This window comes from Diabrotica undecimpunctata, chromosome 6, assembly GCF_040954645.1.
Source record: "Diabrotica undecimpunctata isolate CICGRU chromosome 6, icDiaUnde3, whole genome shotgun sequence".
Lineage (NCBI taxonomy): Eukaryota > Metazoa > Arthropoda > Insecta > Coleoptera > Chrysomelidae > Diabrotica > Diabrotica undecimpunctata.
Window position 1 is genome coordinate 10,206,360 of NC_092808.1, and position 20,116 is coordinate 10,226,475.

The 20,116-nt window shown below is 33.5% G+C and overlaps 1 protein-coding gene across 2 annotated transcripts in view; it reads left to right on the top strand.

Moving 5' to 3' along the window:
- Nplp1 (Neuropeptide-like precursor 1) overlaps nucleotides 1-20,116 on the top strand; it is a 134,493-nt gene that overhangs the window by 54,560 nt on the left and 59,817 nt on the right. For both annotated transcript variants that reach the window (XM_072534191.1, XM_072534192.1), the window contains exon 2: nucleotides 7,626-7,801. In XM_072534191.1, coding sequence (XP_072390292.1) covers nucleotides 7,626-7,801 — 176 coding nt within the window. The remainder of the gene's footprint in view (nucleotides 1-7,625; nucleotides 7,802-20,116) is intronic.

Below are 20,116 nucleotides of genomic sequence, written 5' to 3' on the forward strand. Positions count from 1 at the left end.
ACGATGCGTCATCCAGTATAATGTGCCAACGGCGATGGCAGCCATTAACAAATGCACTATAAGCGGTTTTGACAAAAATATTAATGTTTTTTGGAAATAATTTTTTTGAAAAGTAGTAAAAGTGTATATTAAAAAGAAAGTAAGAAAATACTGACTGACAAAACCATTAAAAATAAATTGATTACTTTTATTCCATTACTGGTTGATATGGAAAGAAGACCTCTAAATTTTATTTTTCAGTATAATTAATAATATCGATTATACAAATTCAAATAACAAATCGATGGTTAAATAAGGTATCCGACATGATATGTATTTAGTGGAATGAATGGGGAGCAGATGGCAGCAACTTTTTCGATTATAAAATGTATTCAGTGAAATTGTTACATCAGCCAATCTCACAATGAGGGAGGAAACTGGGACTCACATTTAATGTACGAATGAGGGTTATACATTTATATTTTGAGAGACATAATTAGGTTGTATGTATTGCGAGTGCATATTGTTTCGCCATGATTAAAATGAGGTATAAGTATCCTCCATGATTTTCAACAAATGTGGTGCTTATTCATCTCTTGTGTTATAGCATAAAATTATAAAGAAATTTAATAACGAAATTTAATTTTCTAAATTTTAAAATGTTTTATTTTAATAACAAAAATAGCCAAACACATAAAAACAAACGGGATACCACAAACTTTTAGAAAACACAACAACTTAGGTAAATATATTAAAAACAAGAGACAAAAGAAAAAGTACTTACACTGTGGTACATACAAACTTAAATGTGGCGACTGCCCAAAAACTTACATCGGTCAAAGAGATATAGCTTTTAGTAAACGTATAGCAGAACACAAAGAGCTTTTAATAATAAGAAAATAAATTTTACGTACGCACTTCACCTTCTAGACTATAATCATTCTTTGAATGACCAATTTCAAATTCTTGACATTTAAAATAAAGGCTTTTAGCAATCTTTATTAGAATTATGGAAATTAACAAATTAAAAAATACAGACATAATTCTGAATGACCAACTTGAGACAAACAGTTCTCCTCTCCTCAACTTATTCAGTTGAAGATTATAAAGTGTAAACGCATACCAAAAATAGATTACTTGAGAAAGGCACTCTGCCGAAACAGCTGCAGTGATAATAAATTATAATAAATTTTGTGTAAGTATTAACAACATTTTCAGTGTTTTATTGTTAGATAAAATGAATTTATATCAAGTACCGGTCGAATCCATCACTTATGTATTTAATTTATTTATAGTAATTAAGAGTTAAAGCAAGTAGTTTTTTTTGAAATCATATGTCTCCATTGCAGATAAACTATCAAATTTCCTAAACACATTCAAAAAAATGTTCTCCCAAACTCTTAAACCAAAATAGCATGATTTTAACCATGTTAACTAGTCAATAACAAAATAGCTTTCAAGTTATTACGAATTGCGTAGTGGAATGCTAACGGTGTTTCAAACCATATACTAGAAGTATCACTGTTTATAAAAAGGAGCACGCAAAAATTAAACACAGTGCAGTTCAACCTTATATTATGAAAAAAATCCAAGCAGCAATCATTAAAATCGAAACAAACACCTTTCTCAGTGTAGCATTAGTCTACAGAAATGTAGCAGCGGTAGCTGTGAACGCCAAAAAGTATGGTTGATTAGGTGATTTAGGTCTGTCATTTTGTTCCCAGCAGTCACCCAAGATAGTAGCTATTTGGTCAAAGTGCTCTTCGTATGTTGAAATAAGACGCAAATTAAAGTAAAAAGTGCAAAGAATGTCTCTTTGGACTTATGGATTTTTCGTATGACCAAATCCAAAGTAACTGCTTATGTTAATATCTGGTAGATCTTTTTAATATCGTGCACTCGCTGTTGCACCTGTTGTTATTTTTACACATAATGTTCAAAATAAGGTCTCTCAGTCATGTTGTAATATAAGGTAAACAAGCCCTTAAGTTATTTAATAATTCTTATTAGACTTTTAAATTTACTTACTTGCGTTTTATATTGAAATTAGGTCTATACCGAGGACGGTATATTAGAACAAATAATTATTAAACATGTATTTTATTTCATTTTATTGTTACTGTAAATAGACCTTGGAGAAGGTATATTTAAAAGCATTTTGTTTTCAATCGACAATTAATTTAGAACATTGTGCTGGCAGTCGTTAGGTGAGACCGCAAACCATAAGCTATTTCAATTGTAAATACGTTAAAGATTTGTATTTAAGTGAAAAGCAATATCTGTCTTTTTGCGATAATGTTGATCACGCATTTAAAATAAAACTATTAGCTTTTAATACAATCAATATAAAACTATCAAGATAAAAAACCAAAGGCATAATTTTATCATTCATGTATGAATGAGGTCGACTTGTGTTTTTGTTTAATAACAATTTAATGGGATCTTGACTGGTAGAACCTGAGTTGGTTGAGCCTGCTTTATTTACAGTTTTTTCGCTAGATGCCGTTAGTTTAGTATGGGTATGGCTGAATTTTGATTATATTTATCCTTTAATAAAGAAATTAAATCTAGTTGCTCCTCCGTACGTTTTTCTAAATGGAATGATAGTTTATTTACTCCTGCATGTTCATTTTTCATTTTACTTAGTTCTTTGTTTGTCTTTATACACTGATCACACACAATAACGTCTAGGTTATGTTCGACATTGAATGCTTTAATATCTTTTTGCAGTGTTTGTGTTAATCTATTAACGTACTCCGATAACTGAGTGTAGCAAAAATAAACTGGGGTGTGTAGGAGGAGAGATGTATAAGAAGAGTGGTCTATATATATGGGATAAAATTGATAGAAGTAAAATAGATAACAATTAAGTAAAGAAGTATGAAAAAAATATTGAACGGAATGTGGCTAGGCTAGCAATGTAGGCAAGAGAATGACCACTAGAAACTCAAGGATGGATACGGCCAATTTGCATGCCTTTTAAAGACAGTAAATCAGGAAAATATGTATGATGGATAGAAAAGAATATATGAAAAATGAATAGATATAATGAAAATTAACAAAGAAAACAAATTGAGGGCTCCAGAAGAGGGATACTACTCTAAAAAGAGTAACGGTCACTCTTCCAGGTATCGTATACTGCTAATATTAATTAAAGTTGATGTAATAAACAAAAATGTTGTAAATGTAAAAAGGTAAGGAAATATTAATAAAAAATTATATGCAAAACAAATTCAAGTTTATTAAATATAACTTCTTAGATTTTGACAATCTCTAAGTTACCAAAAAGTATATGAAAATTTCACAATATAATATTTTAACAGAAATGTTGAAAACAACTATAACAAAAAGTTGAAAACTACACAGAATAACTCTGATATAGAGTGTACATATATATATATATATATATATATATATATATATATATATATATATATATATATATATATATATATATATATATATATATATATATATATATATATATATATATAGTTCTGAAGCAAAAACCAACCGACCTGTCCTCCTAGGTGAAACAGTTGTCTGGAAGGATACTCCCGAATGGCTTCGGTGTCCCAGCGAAGTCCTCCTTGAGGTCCGAAATTAGCACGGAGCTGGTGCTAATTGGCTCAGTTCCGATGGTTACTGTCCTGCCCTACCTCTAGGTGCAGGCTGGAGAAAAAATGAGGGTGGAGTAGACAATACCCCCTGGCTTGTCCCAATGACCCTGATTCTTATAGAGTTGAAGTGGTACTCTCCCTCGGATGTTCTGAGGGAAGTTTATAATTCCATGGGAGGTGGCTGAAAATAATTCCCCGTTACTTCTAGTCTCAACATTGATAAAAAGAAATCAAAGAAGAAGTGAGGAAAGTTTCTTTCAGCATAAGAAACCGGAGCAAAAAGATAATTATAGTAGATGAAAAAAAAACACATCCAATCGGATGTAGCGTGACCTTGCTTCACATAGAGTAAAAATATAATGGCCTTGAACAAAATACTATATTAAAATATGAAATAATGAATCTGAATAATAGGATATGGATCAAAATATCTGTGGAAATTGTAATAGATGTTAGAGATTTACGGAAAATTTAGAATTTTAATCAGATTCATGCCAGAATGATTGTAAGCGGCCATACTATGCTTGAATTCGTGACCCAAGGTCATTCTGAATACCTTAAGGATGTGGGATGTGGGAACAAAAAATTAGTTTTTATAATATAAAAAAAAATAGTTACCAGATAGCTACTCAATTCCGTGCTAGAAATTTCACTTCAGCCTCCTGAGTTTCCGAAAACACCGTCAATTAAATGGTTACGGTTATACTTAAAACATTTAACTTCTTGAAGTGAAGGAAATTCTATGCAATAATTGGATTTTCTTTCGCTAACTACCACCTTTGTACCACTTCAAACTCTCGATCAAAAGTGAATTTTAATTCACAGTTTGTTAACCAAGAGCCAGTTTCCACTCCCCCCTAATCTCCTGTCATCTCTCTGGTTCGCAATGGTACCAAATTTAGATCAGAGTGACAACTTAAATTATTAAAAATACACACTTAATGAGCAAATGAACACTTAAAGTTAGGCAACCCATACTACATCTCTGAAATTACTTTAATATAAATAGTAGTAAAAGTAACGACTGTTACATGAGGATTAAAACCGGACACTGGTAACTTAAAAATCATTATTTCAATTAGTTCCTGCTGTTTTAGCTTTTTTAGTTCCGATGTTAAAACTGCGACTTGACTATCGGACGTTATTTTCGAAAAACCAAAAGTTTTGTTCAATTAAATATAAATACTTGCAAATAAAATTTAACTAAAATTAATTTATTGAATTATGCATGATCAACCCGACAGAATATAATAAGGCTATAATAATATGGTATAACAACTTATATAATAGAGGGGATTATTTTCATAATACCTTTTGTTGATAGAAGTTTTAATTAATATATTTGAATAATGTATTCAGCTCAATAATATACAACTGACATTTTAAGCACTAATACATTACGATCACCTACGCGAATTGCAAACTATATCTATGGGTAGTGAAGCATTTCAGTCTGATTTAATCCATTATACATATATTCAATAATAATCAGGCAAATATTCGTATGCAAAAACTTTAGAGAACTTGCAAATTGAAGGTATTACACATTAATATCACCTAACTAATTATCGAAAACAAAATAGTAGAACAAGCAGTGAAATTAAAATACCTTGTTTATCTGAAGGCCTTTCTTGTTTACGCTCGGTGTTGAAAGGTTTGGACGTTATTTTTAGAACGTACTTCGACGCTGGCTGCTTTATCGCTTAAGCCGCAATTACACAATGACAATTGGCGAGACAATTGTCAGAAGACAACTGACTGGCATGAAATTATTGTCTTCGTCTAACACTTCAGGCCAATTGCCTTGCCAACTGCCCTCACAATTGGCCCAAAATTCAATTGTCTCCATGAGTAGACTGAGGACAATGAGCTGCGCCCAGTGAGCCCCCCACCACTCGAACTCTCAATTGGCGCCATGTGAACGGTGTAGGCCAGTAGTGCTGTCTTGTTTTTTGCCAGTTTCCTCACCGGACACCACAGATGACGAGCAGTCGGCCATGTTTTAACTGTCTACTGCCATGGCAATAGTTGACCACGTATAAACATCTTCTCGTTGAACTGGACTGGCCTCCGACAATCCGCAATCACGTGATGACAATTGTCAAGCCAATTGTTATCGTGTAAACGCGGCTTTAAGGTCGATTTATACATATCCGTGCCGTGTCCGTTGCGTGTTATGACAGTGCCCGACAGAAAAAAACGATGTAGGTACTGTCATTAGTATATTTATACATTGGCGTTTTCTGGACGGAACTTGTCCGTATCCGGCCTGAAATTAATCCCAAACGATAATTTTTGTTTTCGGCACTGGCGATGCACGGAAATTACACGGACCGCACGGACTTGTATAAACACGATTTTATTGCTTTGTGAACGCGAGTGTTAGTAAACAGACAGACAGGAAATGTTGTGCGGTTAGTATGTTATGGATTTTTACATGTATTAAAGAAAAAAGAGTACTGCAACATTTTAAAATATTCGTGAAATTTTGTTTCATTGTCTAATAATTCTCTGTACATTTTGAATTCTCCTTCGGTTTGTCTTTTTTTCCACATAGGATGCACAGTCCATCTTCTTTGTTTCCGCAATTTTTGCTCATGCTCTTCCTTTTCATCAAGTAATAATGCCAACACGGTGAGATCTTCTATCCAAGCCGCCATAGTTTCAACTATCTTTTACGCAGAACTATATAATAACGTTTTTCTCTCTATTCGGCCGGTACGCACACTGCCACAACGCGGTTATATGTAAATATAACGTTAAAAATACCCGGACTCGCCACTGAACGGAGACGGCACGGATATGTATAAATTGTGCTTAAAGCTGCATTTACACGATGACAATTGACATTGGACAATTGTCATCACTTGGTTGCGGATTGTCGGAGGCCAGTCCAGTTGAACGAGAAGATGTTTATACGGGGCCAACTATTGCCATGGCAGTAGACAGCTAAAACATGGCCGACTGCTCGTCATCTGTTGTGTCCGGTGAGGGAACTGGCAAAAAACAAGACAGCACTACTGGCCTACACCGTTCACACAGCGCCAATTGTCGCGACAATTGAGATTTTGGGGTGGTGGGGGGCTCACTAGGCGCAGCTCATTGTCCTCAGTCTACTCCCGGAGACAACTGAATTTTGGGCCAATTGCGAGGGCAGTTGGCAAGGCAATTGGCCTGAAGTGTTTAGACGAAGACAATAATTTCATGCCAGTCAAATGTCTTCTGAGAATTGTCTCGCCAATTGTCATCGTGTAAACGCGGCTTAAGAGCGTAGGCGCGCAATTTCGGGCCAATGCTTTTTAAATGCAATCATTTTTTTCGAATCCTGAGAAAACTAATAAGTATTTTTGAAAAATTTAAACGTAGAATGAAAGGTTACATTATTATCGAGGGCCGAAAGTCCTTTAGAATAAATAGGTAAAAGAAATAAATTAGACTTACTCACAATTTAATTTTACTACCCAAAACGACCGGTTTCGCTTTCTAAAATTTGCAAAGCATCTTTAGGTCAAACAGTACAAAGTAAATTAAATGATGCCAGTACAAGAATTTTTATATAATGATTGGTGATACATAGCTCAAACTATCCCGTATTGCTGATAATGGGTGATCTTCGGTCAATGTATAATTGATGTCAAGTCCCTTTGAATGCATTCACTATTTATTGCATCTAGTAAAGTTTAGTATAATGTACAATCTTGACCCAAAAAGTATTAAATCATATTTTATATTATTTAATTATAATTTCCTATTTACTGTAATATTATGTAAAACTTTAAATACTCCTCTGCATCACACTACAAGAGATTGTCAGTTGAAGTGAGTGAGTGGACTATAATATAATATAATAAATGCGGTGATTGAATTTGAGATAAGATATTTAAATCCTTCCGCCTTCACGTGCGATAGATCTTTTTTTCCAATCTCAGCATCGGTCTTTTAAAATATCTAATACTTATATTAAAATTTAAAATAGGCCAAGGATTTAGTTTTTATGTAATAAAAATACATAAATATTATTTTTAGGTGTTATCAATAGACCTAGATGATAGTCAAATGTTGGAAGAACTGCTAAATCCTCAAGAAAGTCAGTCAATACAAATCAGAGCATTGCGCCGGGAATTGTTGAAAAAGGTTCAGGAAGCTTTAGAACGGCTTGAGGATGAAGAAGAGTATCAAAGGGCTAATGAGGCTCTATCAAGGTAAATTTTTAACATATTTTTAAATTTGTTCTTGAAACGCTCTTATACAGGGTATCTACAAATATTGTTAATAAAAATTTCAAACATTTGATACAGCAACGAATATTACCACTATTTATATAGATAAATTTATGCACTTTCGATACAACTTTTAAAAAGGAATTATTTATTTTCAAAATTATACAGCTAAGTTTTCTACTTCAAAAAATACAATATTACTTTAATAAAATCTTAATTACAAAAATGAAACGAATTGATCAAATAATGATAATCGAATGAATGTTATAAAAATAAAAATGGGTTTATTGTCCTGAATTGTTGGAGATGCTGACTTTGCAATTGCTTGCATTACACTGTAGTTCAACGTTCAATGGTTGTTAGTATGGGACCTTATGGTTACATTTCTTCTCCCTCCTCTGGATGTAACTTCGTCCTCGAAGTTTTTAATGTTTCGGCTAGTAGTTCTTCCAAAATTTGAATTTGTGCCGTGTCTAGCTTGGGTCCGAAAAGGATTTTGGAAATACGTTTTCTTTTCTTCAGTAGGAATATTGTTAGTATTACTGACACAAATAAGATGATTATCAGTGAAGTGATGCTGAATCTAGTAGAAAGTTGTGGTAAATTAGCAGTCATCTCGATAGGTTGGACGTGTCCATGCGTCTCTGAGATTGTCAGTTTATTTCGTGGCTTGCTATGCTATATGTTCCATGGGTATGATATCTGGTACGTGGATTTCTTGATTTGACTTTTTGTTAAATTTGATGCCATCTATGGTAATGGATTCATTTGTGGTAAGGATGCTGCTGGATTTGATCGTTTGTTCTCTAATATTTATTGGTTCTACTATTCCCAATAATATCGTATTGTTGGTTTCTTAAAAGAAATTTTCTTTAGCTATACTTTTAGTGCAATTCTTGACATTTGGTATCGTACATTGGGACCTTACTGGTTTCGTGCATATGATGTTCTCAGCTTGTCTCGTGCAGATCTCGAATCATTTATTATTGGTATTATAATATGTTGGTGGAAGAATCATAATATGGTCTGCATTTGGGATAGGATAAATTTTAAATGTGTTGTGGGATTGTTCGTAGAGGATAGGAATTTTGATTATTAAAGTTATTATTTTGTGGGTTATGTCTAGAAGAATTGAAATTCGATTGATGGGTTACATTGGCGTTGGGCCTAGTAGTAAAATTTGTGTTTTGATGGGGGTTGTTTCTTACTAGGTTTGAATTGGTTTGGGAAAAGTTTTGTCTCGAATAAGAGTTGAAGTTTGGTTAACTCGAATAAGAGTTAGAGTTTGGTTGAAAAACGTTTCTAGTGGGATTTGTGTTGTTATTATAAAATATCTGATTTGTATTAGCAGGCTTTTGTTTTGGTAAGAATGGTTTATTATTTTGCTGTGACTTTTAATTCATATATTTCTGTTGAGATTTGTGATTGTCATATATTATACATTTTTGGAGCGCCTCTTCAAGTGAATTTATTGAAAAATGTGACAAATATTTGCCATAAGGCTCATTAATGCCTGTGCAAAATGTTTTTAACGCTATATTTTTAAAATAAGGAGTCTTAAAATTAACAGTTTCAACGTTGTCATTTAATGTCGTATTCTGTAATAAATCATTTAAATTTTTTGTAATTCTTTGGTGATATTGATCATATGATTCGTGATTTCTTTCGACAGTTGTTGAAAGCTGGGTAACTAGAATATCTTCCGAGCGTCTGTCTCCGTATTTAGCTAAAAGAGCTGGACGTACTTCAGCCCAAGCTGTTTTGTTTGAATAATAATTAAGGAAGTCCCGTGGTTCGCTTTTGATACGAGAGATGATGTTTGAATTTAAAATAAATTCCTGAGAAGGTGTTAACTGCTGACCTACCAGGAAGGTAATTAAATTATCAACTGATTTTAGAAAGGTAGATAAGTTATCTCCGGTGGAGAATTCTGGTAACGTAGCACATAAGCTAGTGATATCGGCATTGGAAAATGGCATTTCAAATTCTTTGATTAAAATGGTAGGAATTTGTTGAGGGAAATCGGCGTTGATACGAGTGTTAGAATTAATTTGAGAATTAAATGTAAGGTTTTCAAGTAAAGAGTTTAAATTATTCACAGAGTCTCTATCAATAAAAGTGCTCATAAATCAAAATAGGAATGAAAGGATAATGTACTTACAGTAGGATGATCTGTTAGGATGTCCTGCACATAATCTTTTCTTTTCCAAAGTTCGGTGGACGTCTCGTTTAACAACTGAGTTGACCAAGGAAACTGTTTATGCTTCTTGTACGAGCTGAATCCTTTTCGCAGCGCCAGATAAATTTATGCACTTTCGATATAACTTTAAAAAAAATTATTTATTTCCAAAATTATAAAATTAAGTTTTCTTCTTTAAAAAATACAATATTACTTTATTAAAATCCTAATTACAAAAATGAAACGAATTGGTTAAATAATGATAATGGAATGAATGTTAACAAAATAAAAAATGGGTTTATTGTCCGGAATTGTTGGGGATGCTGACTTTGCAATTGCTTGCATTACACTGTAGTTCAACTTTTAACGGTTGTTAGTATGGGAGCTTATGGTTACATTTCTATATTATACATTAATAATTATAACCGTAAATAGCCATTTCTGGCTTACTTGTTTTTATTAAAATAGAGAAAAATGTTAATGTGACTTTTAATCTGATCTTTATTATGTGAAGATAATGCATTGATGGACAAATTCTATCTTTCGATTATCTACTGGAGTTTTTTTTATTTAGCTTTACGTTTCTCGTCACTGTAGGTCACTGACACAGGTACAAATGTATTACATTACATTACAAGAATACACAGTGTGTCCGTAAAGTATGGAATAAATTTGATATTTCCTAAATGAAAAGCCTTTTTAAAAAAATCTAAAACACGTCGATTTTTAAATTTAATGTTCTACATTTTACAATAAAATTTCATTATACAAGATGATACACATTACAGTGATGACATCATCGGCTCTTTGTTTAAAGGTAACACCCTGTATTTTAGGACATTTTTAAATCGATAAAAATGAGCTGATTCCAAAAAAGTATAATACTGGGGGTCTAAAGGATATAATTTGAAAGATATGCGCTTAGAAAATTAATTTTTATTGATTTATAATATTAATAAATTATAAATAAATTATAATAAAAACTTGAAAGTAATCCAGTAATTAATACATGACTTAATCATAAATGTTGAAATTGTAGCCCTTGTTGTAGCCCCAAACGTTGTAGAAATTCTTGTAGAACTTTGTTTATGCTTTCTTCAGAAATATTGTTTATTTCTTTACGAAGTCTTGTTTAAGTCTCCAATATTTACAGGTTTCGTTTTATAAACAACATTCTTTAAATGACCCCACTTAAAATAATCCAAAGGATTGAGATCTGGCGACCTCGCTGGCCATTCAATATGTTCACGTCTTCCAATCCATATGTTCGGAAAAATTTCGTTTAGGTACCTTCGAACATCTAAAGTATAATGCGCAGGCGCACCATCCTGTTGAAACCATAAACTTTTATCAAAACCTCCAAGATTAATTGTACTGGGGAATAAATTAACTAAAGTAGGCTAAACTGAAGGTATGCTGGCCCGTTTAAATTACCTTCGAAATAATAGGGTCCAATGATATTATTTCTTACAATTCCAGCTCATACGCTTACCTTTTGGGGGTATTGTGTATGATGTTCCCGCATCCAGTTGGAGTTTTCTTTTGCCCAGTATCTACAATTCTGACTGTTGACCTCGCCATTTGTCACTTGTTTAGCGCGTGGAATAAACAGAGCTGCAGAGGAAGTAAGAAACAAATTTCCACAAGTTAACAATTTAATAGCGAGCGTCAAAAAGGTATTCCTGAAATCGCCTGTAAGAATACAATGTTACAGAGATATGCTTCCTGCTGTTCCACTGCCACTGCAACCCATTTTAACACGTTGGGGAACATGGTTGGAAGCATCTAATTTCTATGCTGATCATTTTGTTGATTTAAAAAAAATATTTAACCTTTTAACGGATGATAGTTGCCAATCTTTATTGGAAGCTAAGCAAGCCTTCCAAAATAGCATCCTCCAACAGCAACTTTCATTATAAAATCAAATTATCGTTTTGTCAAAGTAACCATGGAAAAAAATAGTGCTTACCAGGTTCTTTCTGAAGTGGTTCAAGTATTAGCTGGGACATTTTCCGAACCACTTAATTTAGAACCATCTATTATAGTATATTTGAAAAATGTCCCAGTTACATCAGTTGGTGTCGAAAGAAGTTTTTCTATTTACAAATATAGGTATTCAGATAGAAGCCATAAGTTTTTATTAGAAGTTTTTCTATTTACAAATATATGTATTCAGATAGAAGCCATAAGTTTTTATTAGAAAATTTTGAACGTGCATTTTACTTACTTTACTTACTTTTACGTACTTTGTGTACCTTTGTTTTGCAAATATCGAGATCACTACTAACCTTACGAACAGAAGTGTGCGCATCTTCTTCAAAAGCAAGTAGAACATGTAATGTTGTAACATAATTTACAGAGGGACGACCTGATTTGCGTGCATTTTCAACCGTACCAGTCTCTCGAAATTTCTTTTCAATCTTACTTACTGTTGACTGCGTGATGGGTATTTCTGGATATTTATCATTAAATAAATTACACACTTCCACCTGAGTTCGCGATTTGTCTCCATATCCAATCATTATAAGTATTTCAATTCTTTGCTTTACACTCAAATTCATTTCTACTTAAAATTAATTCTAAGCGATAATACAGAACATTCACGAATTAATACAATTATTGTACTACTTAATTGTTATTGAACGTTACTAAAAATAATTACAGTTTACCAAAAACTAGAAGTAGACTACTTTTTTGCAATTGATAATAAATAATTTAATTTCTAAGCACATATCTTTCAAATTATATCCGTTAGACTCACAGTATTATACTTTTTTGGAATCAGCTCATTTTTATCGATCTAAAAATGTCCCAAAATACAGGGTGTTATATTTAAAAAAGAGCCGATGACGTCATCACTGTAATGTGTATCACCTCGTGTAATGAAATTTTATTGTAGAATGTAGAACATTAAATTTAAAAATCGCCGTGTTTTAGATTTTTTTAAAAAGACTTCTTAAAGAAAGCCTTTACTACATGGAAAAGAAAATGCGAAGGCATGGGAGTACCGGTACGAAAGGAATACCTATATACGTTAAGCTTTGCAGACGATCAAGTAGTGATTGCACAAAATCAAGAAGACCTCAGTTACATGATGAACAAACTACAAGAAGAATATACCAAGGCTGGCCTAGATATTAACTTCGCGAAAACAGAGTACCTATCTACAAGTGAAGAAGACATAAAAGATCTACAGATTGACGACAACGTACCTATCAAAGGAAAGGATAAATTCAAATACTTGGGGTTTATAATCTCGAAAAAGGCAACCACAGAGAAATAAATTAAGCAAAGATTAAAACAAACAAGAACAGTAATCCGACAACTTAACTCAGTATGGTAAGATAGACACCTAAATATGAAGACAAAAATACAGATTTATAAAACATTAGTGCGAAGTATTATGACATATGGGGCTGAAAACTGGATTATAAACAAGAAAACAGCAGTAAGATAGTAGCAACAGAGATGGAATGCCTGCGAAGATACTGCAGAGTAACAAGAATGGATAGGAGAAGTAATGACGAAATAAAGCAAAGAACTTCAATAGAAACAGACGTATTAACGTATATAGAACAAAAAAGACTAAAGTGATATGGACATGTAAGAAGAACTAGCAACAGCAGATGGTTAAAGAGAATAATCGAATGGAGCCGCCCCATAGGAAGGAGGGAAAGAGGACGACCCCGAAGATCCTGGAGGAACGAAGTAGACGATACTATGAGTAAGAGAGGTCTAAACGGTGGAGAATAGGACAACAGAGAGAGATGGAAACGGTTGAGCAAGGAAAGGCAGTGAATACTGTAGAATCCCTGAATATATACAGTGATCTAAATAAACAATAGGACTGCAGCGTTGAAATAAAACGAGGCATTAAGATAGCCAGAAATGCTTTCAATAAGATAAAAGCAGTATCATGCAATGGTAAACTGGGAATAAAATTTAGAACTAGTGTTTTAAAATGCTACGAATTTCCCTAAAAACTTACTTATGCTGTTTCTGAACCGACCGATTCGTTTTAACAAAAATGTTTTCTTGAGGACAACCTCTGTGTACATATATCCTAAAATGTCTACTAAATATGTCTTCATTAAAATTTGAATTGAAGTTACCCCTAGCAAATTTAAAGCCAGTGCACTCCACACACTCGAAATTATCTCCATTTTAGAGTTTCTATCCTTCTAGAGTGCTAAAGTGCCGTGTGAAGCAACCCTTTCCTTTTGCTTAAACGAAATTAACCGCCGACCGGCCGCATTCCATTTAATCCAACGAGATTGCTACGTCTTACTTTTGTGCCATAAAGGAAAATTGTTTTATAAAGATTTACATTTAGATACCATTTACCCTTATTGTAGGCTATTGAAATACTCAAAGATCATTTCTTTTTATAGAAGCTATATAAAAAGCTAAGAGGTCTCTTTGTGCAGGTTCGAAAATACTTTAGATAACTACAGAAATGATTTAAGGAAAGTGGTTTTAATTTCGAAAAGTGTATCACTCAAATGTTTTGATTTTGTATTGAATATACCATGCGGTCCATATGTATGGAATAAATTCATTTTTAGCGTTATTATGTACTATGTGAAAAAAACCTGAAACAGGTCGATTTTTTAAATTGACAATTTAGAGTATAAAAATATTATCCCCTTCCAGCACCCCCTTTGAATTACAAGCACGTTCTCGAAAATTTTAACTAACAAAAGGGGTCGTGCGACACCTTGATAGAAAGGGATTTTAGTCCTGTGTTCAGCAATATAAAGTTTTTTGAGTTTGTGCAATCATAACTGAGAAAATGGATTTTTACAATAATTAAATTAAATGTTCAACTTGACTACCATTATTCACTTATTGACAATAACCGAGGCGATTTTGGAATTCTCGTACAACATTTTGTATGACCTCGGGGTTTATTTTGTTAATTTATTCCGTTATCCTATCTTTTAAATCAGAAATATTGCCTGGTTTATTAAAATATACTTTAAAAATAATCAGGTATTTTTATATCTGCTCTGCTAAACATTGGGGAAAAAACTTTAAAGGTAATAAAATATTAGTCAAAAAGCCAAATAAACAATTGACATGAATCTAGTAGGCTACTGTCATTTAGGTAAATATTTAAAGTTACTAAAAGACGTCAGTATAATCAGACATGTAAAAAATATTGAAAAACCAGGTAGAAATGATAAATTTACTGATGAAAAAAAGTTAGATGTACTTCTAGATATTGAGGAAAATCCGCATAAGACAACTCGAGAACTTGCCGCCATCAATGATGTAAGTTAATCATCTATTTTGAGAGTTTTGCATAAAGAAAAATACCACCCTTACAAAGTTCAGTTGATTCAGGAGTTAAATGAAGATGATCCTAATAGAAGGCCAGAATTCTGTGAAATGATGATGGATAGAATGAACGCAGATTTGCAGTTCGTAAACAAAATAGTTTTTTTTTCTAAAGAAGCGACGTTTCATTTAAACGGAACGGTTAACAAACAGAACTATAGATATTGGAGTACAGAAAATTCTCACTGGCTGTGTGAGACTCACACGCAATATCCTAAAAAAGTTAATGTTTGCGCTGGTATTATTAACAATAAAATTATTGGTCCTTATTTTTTTGAGGTCACAGTTTATGGTGAGATTTATCTAGATTTTTTGATTAACTTTTTAGTGCCTACATTACGAAGATTTTTTCCTGATGTTATTCATCCAAATGAGATAGATCGATCTATTTACTACCAACAAGACAAAGCTCCACCGTATTTTGCACATATAGTTAGAAATTATTTAAACGAGGTTTTTCACAATAGGTGGATTGGAAGACGTGGAACGATCGAATGGTCGGCTAGATCCCCCGATTCGACTCCTCTTGATTACTTTTTATGGAGATATTTAAAATCTAAAGTATATTTTAATAGACCAAACAGTATTGCTGATTTAAAAGTTAGAATCACGAAAGAAATTAACAAAATAACCCCGAGGTCGTACAAAATGTTGTACGAGAATTCCAAAATCGCCTCGATTATTGTCAAGAAGTGAATGGTGGTTATTTTGAACATTTAATTTAATTATAAAGTACATTGAAAAGTACATTCTAAATATTATGTGGCATTATTATCTTCATTTACCCTAAAGTTTTGTGATGAGACATTATCAAAATTTTAACCAGAAGGTTACCTTAGCCCTTAGTTACCTTAGCCAGAAGGTTACACGAACTTTACTTTTTTTTTATCAAAATTTTACATCTTAAAAATTAATTTTCCCAGGTATGATTGCACCAAACTTAAAAAACTTAAAATTGCTGAACAGAGGACTAAAATCCCTTTCTAAAAAGGTACCATACGAACCCCTTTGATATTTAAAATTTTCGAGGGGGTGCTTATAATTCAAAGGGGGTGCTGGAGGGGGATAATATTTTTATACTGTAAATTGTCAATTTAAAAATAAAAATCGACCTGTTTCAAGTTTTTTTCACATAGTACATAATATCGCTAAAAATGAATTTATTCCATACATATGGACCGCATGGTATAATATATTATTATGGTAACCAAATTTTACTTTAATTAAATTATAGTTTCATAAATTAAATTTGTCAGGGTAATCGTGCTTTAAAAAAAACTTATTTCTATATCTGATCAGATCTTTATAAACCACTTGACACTGGCGAAGCGTCCATGTAACAATTGTTACCAATGGTAACAGTTAAAAAAATCTCGCAAATAAATATTTTATGACTACTGTGGAATAATTTCATTTATATTTTTTACCAATAGAAATATGTGTTAATACTAATTCAGTAAATAGTCAACTCATCATCATCCAGCCTTTATTTATCACGTCAACTGCTGGACATAAGCCTCCGTTAAACTTCTTAATTCTTTGCGATTTTGTGATCTTTGGTGCCAATTTTTCGTGATACGCCTGATATCGTCAGCCCAATGTGTAGGTGCTCTTTCTCTACTACTTTTGTCTGCTCTTGGCCTCCAATGTATCGAAATTGCCAGGGCCACTTTCATAAAGATGAGGAAATTCTTCTGCAACAGAGATATAAGCATCCCTCTCCGATTAAGAATGCTAAGGGGCTACGTATTTAACACGCTATTATACGGTGTAGAGGCCTGGACTCTCAAGCAGAACAATATAAAAAATATTGAAAGTTTCGAGATGTGGTGCTACCGTCGAATGCTGAAGATAAGTTGGGTTGAAAGAGTTACAAATTTTGAAGTAATGCGAAGGATAGGAAAAGACCCAGAAATTTTGTCAACGATCAAATGCAAGGAAAAATAGAAGGAAAACGGAATCCAGGCCGTAGAAGAATGTCATGGCTGCGTAATTTGAGAGAGTGGTTTGGCTGTACCACTAATGAACTCTTTAGGTCAGCTGTAAACAAGGTCAGGATAGCCTTGATGATTTCCAATCTCCGATAGGAGTGGCACAAGAAGAAGAAGAAGAAGGCCTCCAATGTGTAATTTTGCTCGTCCATCGTGAATCATGCATTCTCGCTACATGGTCTGCCCAATTCCATTTTATTTCCGCTATGCATTCCACAACATCAGCAATACTCGTATGTAATTTTGTTGTATGTAACAAAAAATGATTAATTAAATATTTTAATATTTTGAGTATAATTGATCAATCTGATTTCTTGTTATCCCATCATTAGAAACCCAAGTCTGCTTGTGAATATTTTATGAAACATCTTTGATTTAATAAGAACATTATTTGATTAAGCAAAATCCGCTAGTCTGATTGACAAAGCTATAAGAAACGTTTTCAATTGATCACAAAAGGCATCTTTTCGAGTCAACGTTCTTTTCTTCTGTGTAACAAATTCTTTTATTCTTCTTCTTCTGGTTCCTATCCGTTTCGGATGTTGGAAATCATATTGGCAATCATGACCTTGCTCGCTGCGGCTCGAAACAGCTCCGTTGAGGTTTTCTTAAACCATGTTCTTAAATTCCGCAGCCATGATATTCTCCTTCTACCGGGTCCTCGCTTACCTTTGACTTTACCTTGCAATATAGACTGCAGCAGGGAGTAACGGTGCTGATTTCTCATAACGTGTCCCAGATATTGCAATTTTATGCGTTTGATCGTAAACACAATCTCTGGTTCCTTCTTCATTTTTTCTAGAACTTCCTTGTTCGTGATCCTTGCTGTCCATGATATTCTCAGCATTCTTCTATAAAGCCACATCTCAAATGCTTCAAGTTTTTTAATAGTGGTGTCTGTAAGCGTCCATGCCTCCGCCCCGTACAACAACACAGAGAAAACATAGCATCTCAAATGTCTCATTTTTATATCTAGGGATATGTTGTGACTTTTGAAGATGGCGCTCATTTTGTTAAAGACCGTTCTTGCCTTTCCTATGCGGCACTTTATTTCCTGTACATTGCTTCACTGTTCGTTTATAATAGTTCCCAGGTAGCAATACTGTTTTACTCGCTCTATCTGCGTCCCATTAATGTATAGATGAGCCCCATTTATATTCTCCTTGCTGACAATCATTTGTTTGGTTTTGTGGGTATTATTCTTTTATTAGGTGCTTAAATTCTATACTAAAACCCAGTATACTATTTCCTATAACCAATCATCATCCTCAATCAGCCAATCGCGTCCACTGCTGGACATAGGCCTCCCTCAGTTCTTTCCAGTGTTCTCTACACTGGGCCACTTGTAGCCAGTTTCCCGCTATACGTTTTATATCATCGGCCCATCTAGTCGGTGGTCGTCCTCGGCTTCTTTTATATTTTCTGGGCCTCCATTCCATAATACGTGTTGTCCACCGTCCATCTTGTGTTCTGGCTAAGTGCCCTGCCCAGTTCCACTTAAGCGTCGTGGTTCTTTTGATGACGTCTTGAACTCCCAATCTTTGCCTGATTTGTTGGTTTGTTATGTGGTCTTGAAGGCTCACGTTCAGCATTGCACGTTCTCTGGCACGTTGTGTAACTCTGAAATTATTCACAGATTTTTGCGTGAGTGTTAAAGTCTCTGCTCCATAAGTTGGTACAGGCAAAACACATTGGTTATAAACCTTTCGCTTGAAACATATGGGAATTGAACTTTTTATAATATGGCTTAATTTGCCAAATGCTGCCCATGTCAGGCAGGTATTATTATCTATAGTTATATTTCCACTCATTACGAGATTTGTCATAAGTTTAGTTTTTTCAAAGTTAATCTTTAAGCCTGCTCTTTCAGACAGACTTTTAAGCGAATGTCTATAATCTATAACATATGAAAGCCTATAACCAAACCTCTTTCAAATTCATGTAAATGGTTGGGACTATCACTCTGAAATGCTATAGATTTGTCTATTTCTTGGTTTCCGGTACCATTCCACCTGATTATCTGGACCAATGAGATATCCATTCCAATTTCTAGTTGTTGGATTGTTTTTGTTGCTACTGCAGGCCTGTGTCAGCTTAACACATTCAAAGATCCACGTACTTCACGTACATTTTTCTTTTTTCGTCTATTCGTTCCATTTCGAGGCATCTCGTTAATTTTCATAACTAGAAGGTCTTTTACTTTTAGGTCAGCAACCTAAAAGTAAGTTTTTTTAGAAAAAAAACCCTATTTTTGGATGACCATTTCTCCCTTCATTGTCCGCCCAATTCTACCTTTCACTGGGATCGGTTACCCAATCTCTAATAAGGTGGCTCAGGTATTGTTAGTGGGGATAAAAATTTGGTAGGAGAGGCTAGAGGTGTTATCTGGAAGCAACACCTTATGATGTGCATCACTACCCCTTTAAACCTCTCTTCCCCTTTAAATCCCGTAAGTAGTATTTTTGTCTTAATATGAAATTACCATTTGTTAAAGAAGTATTTATATGATATCAATTTAACTTGTAATAAACAGCGTTTTTCGTAAATTTTTACTTTATTTTCTTTTTGTGGATACTTTGTAACACTTTTGAGAGTATCATGTAGCTTAAAAATTAATGGATACATTTCTATAAATACGCTACTATTAGCAAACAATTTCTAATTTCATAAGATCTACCGAGGTAACTTTCTCTGAGAAATCGCTGGAATAAAGCATTCAAAAGCTGTTTTCAACCATTGAAAACTGATACCTAGAAAATCCCCGCTTAGCAATCATTCAAAAGGGGG